This window comes from Nothoprocta perdicaria, unplaced genomic scaffold (genome assembly GCF_003342845.1).
Source record: "Nothoprocta perdicaria isolate Ctin4 unplaced genomic scaffold, notPer1 scaffold_0, whole genome shotgun sequence".
Lineage (NCBI taxonomy): Eukaryota > Metazoa > Chordata > Aves > Tinamiformes > Tinamidae > Nothoprocta > Nothoprocta perdicaria.
Genome location: NW_020454092.1, coordinates 1,254,149 through 1,264,987, shown reverse-complemented (window position 1 = coordinate 1,264,987; position 10,839 = coordinate 1,254,149). Strand labels below are relative to the sequence as shown.

The following is a 10,839-nucleotide window of genomic DNA, read 5'->3' as shown; positions in this document are numbered from 1 at the left end:
TCCCCTTTAACTCTGTATTGTGTGACCAGTTCTCCAATGCAAGGCTTTCAAGCCTAAAGGCTTGAATTGATAATCTGCAGGCTGGCCAAAACCAACCTCACTAGGTTCTCAGCCCTATTTCAGCTGTAACAAGCACAAATGAAAATAAATTCACCAACAACTTGTTTGTTGGAAGCCCCATTTTAACCTTAGGTATATACATACACACATGCAAAATACAAATATATAAATAATATATAAAAATATTGGTATATAAAAATATTGGTATATAAAAATATATACATAGGAATCTATAAAATATTTGCAAGTGTTTATTTATACTTTATACTAGATTTTCAAAACAGCTTTGCAGTTTTCATTAACCAAAACCCGTTATCCTAAAGTAGTCTCCAAAAACATGGACATATCTTGTGTTCTGCACTGAGATTTGAACTGTGAGGTAATGAACCCTAGTTTGGAAATGATGTACTAGTTTTGCAGCATTCTGTCAAACCTAATGCCAGCAGCTTAAAAGAGGAATACAGAATGTCTGAATTGCTCCCAAAAATGTCATCACCGTGTTTCTCAGTGCCAGCCCCCTGACTGTTCGCAGGAGATTGGTATTTTCCTTGTTAGGAGGGAAGTAAGAACAGAAGTTCCTTTCGGACGTACATGGAGCCTCTTTGCTCTGCTCGCTTACAAGATAACTGTGAGGTTTTTGGGTTTTCGTTTTTCCTATCCTGCCTCCTTACCAGTTATGTAATACAGAGTTTTCCAAAACTCTGAGGACTGTTCAAGTTGCTTTCTCTAAAGCAAATAGCTAAACACTGGAGTTGATGCAAACAAGGCACTTAGCATCTGAAAGAAGTGTTAACACTTTATTTACATTTAAATTAAAATGGACACTTATTTATGTGTTCTGGTTCTGAAAGGTGTGTGGTACATCTGCAGAGGCCTATTGTTTATTCATGCTGTAAATCCTTTGAAATGTGTTAAAATGCTTCCCACTCATTATAAAAATCCTGCCACCCATGGATTAGGGCTTTGATGTCACCAATCCTGCTTCAAAGGGTTCTTTCAATGCTATTAATCACAGTTTAGCCTCTGAAGATATAGCCAGAGAAAACATTTGGACATCTTGTGCTAGACTTGCTAAAACTTTGAAATATACAGAGTGTCTTGCATATGCACAGGCCAGTATCACTTCCTCCCTGTTCTGTGAGCCTCTGTTTTGAAAAGCTGTTTTATGATGACTTTGCTGTCCTGGAAATAAGGCAGAAGTTTAGGATGCATCATACTGTACATTAAAAAAGGCAATGATGCCTTTCCAAAAAAAAAAAAAAAAACTCTCTTTTCACAGAGGAATTGAGTCAGTCTTTAAAAACCCCAAGGGACAAGAGGACCTGGGATTAGGCAGGCCTGTGTGTCAAAAGGTCAAAAACGATACAGTCTTATCATTTTCTCATCTCTTTCATTAGTTTGTGAACTTAAGATGCTATCTAAACACTTCAGGAGCCACACAGTTTCATAAAAACAAGAGTCTTGCTGCTGCTGTCCTTTTTCTTTCTTTTCTTTTTTAAATCTGAGCAAGTCACAGAGAAATTGATTGCTCCTGATTGAGCTGTAAGCCTTTGTGCTGCCCTCATTTTGAGCAGCTCAGTAGCTGAGGTCAGTGACATGCCACCTTATCACTGACTTTTTCCTCTCGTTTAAATCAACACAGCACTCTGTCATGCTAGGACTGAATGCTCCTGGAGGCACAATTGGTAATGAGCGGGGTGTGGAAGAAGTGTACTGGTGTCACTGTTTTTACTAGTGTTGCAGAAGCTGATTTCCCGCCACATAGATTTTTCCCTGCTGTGATTTTTAAGCAGTTTTGCCAGTGTGTGTTTCTTTCTCTTTAAACAGGTAACTTGGCACAGGCAAGAGCCAGAGTGACAGCAGCATCTAGGTCTTTGCCTCCACAGCTGAGTGCTGGGCGTATCAAGGTCAGTAGTGTTCCCTTTGAAAACAGACAGTTTTTCATAAAATACTACACTGAGACTATGGACATGATGCTTAGCTGATGTACATGCTTAGTGAACCTCTTACACAAGTGAAAGTCTGACTACCTGTCAGAAAATGGGTACCTTGGTTGGGAGCCTTGGGTTTCCGACAACAGTGAGCCTGCTATTGTAGCATCGAGGGAAGAATCAATTCAGCACTGATTAATCTTTAGGCTTTTGGAGTGAAACTTCAGTTCTGTAGATATCAGTACCAATTCCTCTTGGTTACAATGGGGTCAGGACTTTTCTCTTACTACAAGTCTGTTGTACTAAGGCCTATTGTATATTGATTATTGCCCTATTACAGAACTGCATAGCTCCATATACACATTATAAATTAACTAGAGACAAAACTTTGAAAAAAATACAGCAAAATCTCCCTAGTTTCAGTGTTTATCAGAACATTTCTATTTCTATCAAAAATACTTTGAAATTCATCATACTGTGTACAGGTTTTACAATTAAATTCACAATCCTATCTATAAAAAGAGAATTCTCATGGTGCTGATTTTAGCCTGGTTTACTGAGAAGAAGTGTCCAAATCTTCCTCTATGAGTTTGTGTCTTATTATCTGTCTTTCTCTGTGGCTCTCTTCCTCCCTACTCTGTCAAAAAACAACAAAAACTACAAAAACAACAAAAGAACTTCTTTTGAATGCAGTAGGCCATAGCAAACTATATTTGACAGGCTCAAAAATGATAAAATTCTACAAGTTTGGTGCAAATAAGTAGATATGTAAAGGAAGGACTATACTGTCTGAAAGGCTGTAGCTTAAGCTCACCCTAGATAGCAGTGATTCCAGATGTACCTGATAAGTAATCAGCGATGAAACTCCAAGAAAAAGTTCATTTGGAGCCTAGGCTTTCTTACACAGCCAAGCACCCAATTTAGAAGCTTGAATTCACAAGCAGTTTGGCTTTAATATTGTGTTCTATTCACTTTGCATTATATTCAGTGTTCTTTGAGATTAAGTTGTCTATCTCCTAACACTGAATTTACTCTGAATTTACTATTGACACTCTTATTTCAGGGATGAAAGGAGGTTTTTGTTTGTTTGTTTGTTTGTTTGTTTTGTTTTGTTTTATCTTTGTTTACAGAGTGATTTGCAGTAAGATATTTCTTTATATATTGAAAACCTCTGTCATATGGCCTGTGTAACTGGGTATTCCGAAGAGGGGGCTTCTTTTCCCTGGCTTTGATCAGCCAGTAATGTCATTCATCCTGGTTCCTCCTTTCCAGTTAGAATGGTGGCTGTGCAGCTTTCTGAGGGAGGTCATAGTAAACCTTAAAGTTGTCCCTTCCTCAGTCATTGTGCACCTCAGACGTGCTTCTCATTTACAGCTGTGCTGTACTGTCCTCTTAAAAGCCCTTTCCTGAATTATGGAGTGTCTCTCCAAACATAGCATTTTTCTACTGACATATATTAGCATCTCTGAGACCTCTGGAAGCCTAACTCCTGAATCCAGATTGTCTTGATCCCTGCTTGATCCAGTTTCCAGACCTCTGTATAGGAAAAACAGTCATTAACAAAGTCTCCCTATCTTCTTTTCAGATGGTCAGTATTCAGTGATACGGTCTTACCTGACCTCTATCAGAGATTTAGATGTCAGTGCTCAAAAAGGCTCACCAAAATAGGTTTAAAACAGAACCATGTCCTTCCCCATGGACATCCCTGCTGTTCTGTTTAGGTCATTGATGTTTACTTTGTCTCATGAGCTCTCAAGATGTTTGATGTTATCTGTGCTGATTTAAGGCATTTCTTTCCTGGGATATATTACAGAATTTTTTGTGTCTTTAAAACTCAAATCAAACTGTATCTTTTTATCCTCATGTATTAATTTGAGTGCATACTAATGCCTGTACACCACTTCAGGCAAGAACATTAGAGATTACAAAACCATATTGAAATTTTTATGGTTACCCTTATTGAAATCTGTCTGCCTTTGCACCATCTGTATGCTGAATCTTTTCTTCACAAGCTTTTTCTTTTAACTTCTTTCCCAATAGAAAATCCATTTTCTTGATATAATACTACTTAGTGCTTCATTTCCTTTATATTTTGCATGCAGTCTCCTAAATCTCTCCTGAAGGTAAGAGACACAGTTACTTTATTGGAAATGGTAATCTTGCTGCAATTACATATTGTATTCAGAAGAGTGGTCTTAAGGCAGAGGGCTTTGGAAATGATCATATGAAGCAAAGTCCAGGAAGTGTAGTACAGGTGCTGACAACAGCATTATCTGGTTTATACAAATGCCACCTGGTCAGAGCAGATGGTAAACTGCCACAAAGCAAGCGAATGCCGAAATGTTGTTAGTGCTCCATGCAAACCGGATGCTAGTTGATTTTCTTTAGTTTTGTTGAGCTGTAATACAGCAACACAATCTGCTTGTGATTGGTAACCATGGTTATACTCATTCATAAAGTCTCATTTCATTTTGATAAGAACAGCTGTACTGACAGTATAACAAAAATGTACGAGGAGCAGTATGGTTGCTGACCGTGTATGTGCTCTAAAAATAACTCTGTAATCTATGGAAAAAAATGCTGACAAAGTGATGTTTGGAGCTATAGCAGTTTAGCAGAATGAGACTACTGAAACTCTCAGCATCAAAATGGTAATTTAGAGTAACTAGTAGTAACCACAACAACAGATAGGAAGTTGTATAGTCTGAAAGCCATATATTATGTATTCTTTTTGACACTTGTGTTTGACAACAATGACATTTTTTCCATACATTGCGAAAGTCAGGCTTTTCTTGATAATTTACTTCCTGGTCATTATAAAAATGGAAACTCTTCTTATACAGGAAATAAGACCTGATGGAATTCGTGGTAGCAGTGACAAGAGGAATGCTTTTTAGAAGTCAGATCAGGAAATAGGGCATTTTGACAGCTGCTTCATTGGCCTGGTTCTGCTTTGTGACAAAAGTGTGAGATTACCTCCATGCTGATCAGAAGATCTACCAGCCAAGGAAGATTTTGACATTGAATGCATTAACAGGGGTATAACATGTAGGAAGACATAGAGGAAGTAATATTTCTTGTTTCGAAGAGGCTGGGAGATCAGGGTAGGTAGCTATTGCTACGTCAGAGAATGTCAGAGAAATGTCAGCCCAACTTCAAAAGGCCAAGTGGCAGCCTAGAAATTACCTGTGTTACTGTGTCAATATCCTGTGTCACTAGCTGCCTTAAACAGTAGTTGCACTTACAGACATGTCCTCTTGTTTGGCTGGAAGAAATGTAGTGTTAAACAGAATAACAGCTTAACGTCACTGTTTCCTTGATGAAATATTAATTGAGGCATGTTAATTTACTGAGAAAAAAGGGCATGGCATGAAGTTTTTTTTACATAGAGGTGCCGCTAGTGATGTGTCTCAGTGTACATTATGAAGTGAAAAAGAGACACTGCTGCCCATGGCAGCCACGCTGTGCTCTACTGTAGCTCACAAATATCTTTCCACTGGAGAGTAAGCACTGATGACAGAAGTGCTGCTGGCTGGGGGCTCAGTTTGTGCTCTGCCTCTCCCAAAGGGACTGGGAAATCTTCAACAGTGGAAAAGCCATTTGGCAGATTTGGGCAGAAAGACGGTTTCCCATAGATACCACACTACTTTCATTCTTCTTTTCATGAGCCTTGATGTAAGGTGCTGGAAATGCCTTTGTGTGCAGTGCAGAACTAAAGAATGAATTTCATCATTTTTATTTTCTTCTTTCAAAACTTTACCAGAGGGTTCTTTGTGTGCGCATGTCTTCCATCCTTGCTTACAGATCAAAAAGAAGTAAATGATGGATATAGAAGACCTATAAATTGTAAATAAATTGGTGAATGATTTTCTATTATTGCATTCTTTCATTTCTACTCACCTGTTAGTAATATGGCCAGTTTATAATAGGCCAGTTCCCTTCTAAGTCAGAAAGCAGGGTGGACAAGGGATGCTAGCAATGGTCAAAAGAAGAGGCCAAAATGCATTTCATGTGTTCATTCTCTTGTCTAAAGCTACAGAAGACATAAGAGGACTGGTTTGGTTTAGTAATCCAAACCGAGAGAGTTTGTGAGTCTTGGCAGTGTTAACCTGCTAACATTTGAGAGGTTCAGATCAAAAGTCGTACAGCTGAGTTTCTAAATGCAGGCCAATCTGGTGGGATAGAAAACCAAGCCTAACCCAGAGCTAATTCATACCGAGATCCTCCACATCAGAATCATCAGCAATCAGAAGGACAAAGTTAGTGAATTTGAAATTTTCCCGCCAGTAAGACCATACTGAAATTTTGCAGCTTTTGATGGTTTTAGAGCCCATAGATCACCCACTGAAGCCGGCATATACCCTGCCTGTGCTACCTGTGGTGAGGTCCCGCTAAGCGCGCGCTCAAAGGAATGGTCCTTACGAAACCTGAGCCCAGCTTCAGATGCAACATGGAGGTGGGTCCGGGGGTGCTAAGTGAATTTGGTGGGATAGCTCTGACATTTGTGTTTTGTGCTCCAGGTTGACACAATGGAGGTGATGCGACACCCTGAGGAAACAACTAACATGAAGAGGCAAACTATGGCTTCCTATTTTAGGGTACGATCCTTGGCCTGTGATCCTTGGCAATGCAAAATGGAAGAGATGGACAGTGCTGTGTTGGCCAGTTGGGTCAAAGATCCTGACATGCTTTGTTTTTCTTGTGAAACAGTGCAAGAAAAAGCATAGAGGCAGCTGCTGTGAATGTGTGCTTACGAACAGTCGCACAGCTATAACTTGGGTAGGGGTTGTTAATAAAAAAAAAAAAAAAGTGAAAAATTGAAGGAAGATGAGTCTGAGGAAGATGAGTCTGAACATACACCATATAGCCACAGACTACGACCATGTAATCACACCCACATTCACTCAACTTGGAATTGTGATTTTGAGGTTGAGTGTATTTGCAACAAATGACTGATCTTCAGGAGGGTAGAGCAGAAATATCCATAGTTAAAGGTGTCCCTGAGAACCAGATGTAGAAAACCTAATCATACTGTTTTTATTTTAGTGCAAAATGGAAGGGAAGAAATTGTTTTCCATATCAAGGGATAGGAAGAGCAAGAAATAATGGGCCAGTTTTTCAATAGGAAGATGTAGCGTAGATGTTGAGAAGCTTATAAATGGCCGTGATAATAAGGCACTGCCTTAGTTCGCTGAGGCAGGTTGTGCAGTCTGTATCCGCTGTGAGAATCAAATGAGACAGAGATGTGCCTGAAATGGTACACGTGCATCCAGAGCTGTTGTTGGGGAGAGGACTGAACTAATGACTTCTTGCAACCTCTGTGAGCTGTGAGTTCTGTGTTCATTTGATTAACTGTAAAGCTGTTTTTCCTGCTGGGGGTATTATTTGACCAAATGTGCTTAGAGTAGATATTTAGTTGGGACATTTGCAATTTAAAACTTTTTAATTTGGGCCTTTCTTTCCTCATATCACTTTTTCTGTTGTAGAGAGAGAGGGAAGAAATAACAACTAGAAGCATATTTTTTTAAGACAGTTGAAAATTTTTAATGGGTTCTATTTTTTTAGGCAAACGCTTAAAAGTATAATGTCAATGTAGATTAAAAATTGCACAGTTAAAATATTAGAAAAATTAAGAGATCCTTGAGATCCATTCCCAAATTGCAAATATGCCTTTCCTGCTTGAATATTTGTGTCAGGCCAGTCTGTCTTTTTCTTTTGCCCTCTAGTATTCCCTGATGGATCTTTTATCCAAAATGGTTGTTGGACAGCCTCACTTTATCCGCTGCATTAAACCTAACGATGATCGAGAGGCACTGACATTTTCTCATGAGAGAGTTTTAGTGCAGCTAAGATACACAGGAATTCTAGAAACTGTCAAAATACGTCAAAAGGGGTATTCTCATCGCATCCTCTTCGAAGAGTTTGTGAAAAGGTGAGACTATTCTCTTCTGAAGCATGACACTCACTTTAGAACTCTTTCAGTAAAATATATTGTAGGGTTAGAGACAGAAAATTACAGGCATTGGTTTTTGTACGTGTATGACCTGATTCTCCTTACAGGAGCAGTGACTGTCAGAGGTAAGTGCTGCAAGCATTAATACTTTGAAGGAGAAAAGTCAATGTGAGACCAGCAATGACCACTTAGTTTTCAGTAGCAGGTCTGTCCCAGTGATGTATCTTCATAGAGGCAACATACAGAAATGTGTATCATGCTTTGGTAATATAATGACTTTAAAAGGTCAGTGAAGAATATGCACATGATTAGAAAACAGAAAAATGTGCACAATGATACAAAAGCGTTGAAAAAGTTTTTCCGAGAGTGTTAATCTCCAGATAGAGGACTTGAATTAGATCAGGGAATAAAGCACTAATATCTAAGAAAAAAATCATCAATATTGATTTCAATAGCATGATATAAAAAAAAGGTTTCAAAATATATTTGTGAATAGGTATGGTTGTGCCAGCATGATTCCCTATGCAGAGTCTTCATATAAAAATGTTTGCCTTCTTCCTCCTGTCCTCTTTTCTCCTCCTTCCCTCCTTTTCCCCCTTGTTCCCGTCCCCTTTCCCCTCGTTCTTCCCTGTTCCCCCCGCCGATGTTCCCAGCAGACCAACTGGAGAGCAGTTTTGCAGAAAGTGCTCGGCATCCTTAGTGGGCCCAAGCTGGCTGGGCACCCAGCCACACACCCCGTGGCCAGGAGGGCCGGTGCTGGCCAGTGGGCCACGTGGGAAAGTGTTGCCAGGAGCGGGGCCCGAGGCAGGGCGCCCGTCCCTCTACCCAGCCCTGGTGAGCCCCAGTGCTGGGGCCCCAGTACAGGAGATTCATGGATAGAGCAAGGCCAGGGGGAGGGGCTGGTACCTAGTGAAAGGACTGGAGCATCTCTCAAGTGAGGTAAGGCTGAGAGAGCTTCTGTTCAGCCTGGAGAAGAGGGGACTCAGAGGGATCTTACCAATGTTTATATATATGAGGGGAATGTGAAGGAGATGGGACCAGACTCTTCACTGGTGTCCAGAAAAAGAACAAACTGAATTTTTTGGACATGATTTCCTTCCCAACCCTTCATTTGTAACATGACTATTTTTTGTAAGGTCTAAAGTAGAATTAACAAAGAGATTTTGTTTTGTTTTGTGATTACTGACGTATCTTCACAACATCCTGAAGAGGCTGAAGTCAGAATTATTAACCTTAACTTTTATCCAATTTACACATAAGTGAACTAAGATTAACTCCATTTAAATTAGTGTAAATTTAGGGTAGATTAGGCTTCCTTGAGTCAATAGCTTCTTTCATTTAAAAGTACACTGAATTAAGAGTATAAACTTGAAAAGTAACAGTAATAAAAGCAGTGCTGACTGTAGCTTTCTGTCGTGCAGATAAGGGCAAGTTGTGTTTAACGTCTTGTCAGATGTTCCCCAAGTTTTTAGTCCAACCTGATATAATTATTTCAGGAGAGAGAGTAAACATGGAAAGGGAAGGGGAGGCTGGGGGGATTCAGCAGTTTGCCCAGTAGTACAGCAGACTTTCTGAATGAGTTCAGAACTTGAACAGGAGGAAGAGGAGGGCTTGGTGTTTCCATGTCCAGGCTTTATTTTAATCAACTTCTATTTTGTTTTACTGTTGGAAAAAAAAAGTCATGAACAATGTTTAAAATAGGTATGGAACAGGAAACATTTAGCTTCAGCTTACAGCAGTGACTAGTCAAGTGTTTTTAGGCACTAAGCAGTTGAATACATAAAAATATTTGAGAAAAACAGGTCAAATGCTAAATAGATTGGCACTTCTGTATTCATAATCAAAAAAGACATTAGGCAAGTATGAACAAGAGTTTCAAAATGTCAGTAAATCTGAGGATATCAAAGATTTTCTAAGCTAGCAAGTTAATTGGTATTTTGATCCTTTTGAGTAACTTAACAACAAAAAGGATGAGCCAGCACTTTTTCTCCCTTGATGTTATTAAACAAATAGGTGTGCTTTTTATCTGCCTGTTCAATAATGCTGTTTTGTAAACTCTTAGCAGGAAATATGAGGACAAAACAATCAAAGGCAGGGAGCAGAGCCATTCAGGGTTTATCAGGTGGGAGGTAAACAAAAGATAAAGCTCTAACTCTTCACTGTTTCTCTTCACTGTCTACGGTTCTCATGTAGAACAGATTATTTCACAGTGTTGTAAACCTGAAAGTTAGTTAAAAAACAGATGGCCAAGAGAAAACTTGATTGTAGCTCATTCACACACAGTTTCTTTAGTCAAGAATATAACCATCTGCTTTTTATATTTTTTATAAATGTTATCTTTGTGTACACGCGCATATGTAGGTGGGTATGGCTAAGTAAGAAAGGTGGTGCTGTTCAGCGCCTGTGAACACTGTCGCTGTGTCAGGCTGTGGGCCCTCTCTGGCGCTCGCTGCCGCAGGGTGCCCGCTGTGGTGCCTTGCAGCGAAGCATGTGCGTGTGCAGCGCCTTGCAGCGAAGCATGTGTGTGCGACGCATTGCAGTGAAGCGTGCGTGTGCGGCGCGTTGCAGCGAAGCACTGCGGCCCCTTCACTCAGCAGCTGCAATCCCGAGTTTTGGGTGCAGTTTGTTAACCTGAGCCACCAACCAGGCGTGCTCAGCATGGGGGCCGCGCAGTGGCCCTGCAGGGGCGAAGCACTGCGTGTGTCTGCTGGGGACCTGGTCTAGCAGTCCTGGCAGCTGGGACGCTGCATGGCATGTCCCAGTGTCAAGGCCCCGGGCACCTCACCTGCCACACCATGGGGTGCAGCTGGGCCCTCCTGTGAGATCCCCGGTGGAAGCGTTTCCCCTGTAGTCTGCCATGTACTGTGTCATGTGCTGAAAGACAAGAAACTTGAG

General features: G+C 40.4%; 1 protein-coding gene across 3 annotated transcripts in view; it reads left to right on the top strand.

Annotated features, from left to right (window-relative positions):
• The window catches only part of MYO3B (myosin IIIB), a 173,407-nt gene that overhangs the window by 99,523 nt on the left and 63,045 nt on the right, over positions 1–10,839 (top strand). For all 3 annotated transcript variants that reach the window (XM_026046103.1, XM_026046238.1, XM_026046167.1), the window contains 3 exons: positions 1,888–1,967; positions 6,512–6,589; positions 7,718–7,923. In XM_026046103.1, the coding sequence (XP_025901888.1) occupies positions 1,888–1,967; positions 6,512–6,589; positions 7,718–7,923 (364 nt within the window). The remainder of the gene's footprint in view (positions 1–1,887; positions 1,968–6,511; positions 6,590–7,717; positions 7,924–10,839) is intronic.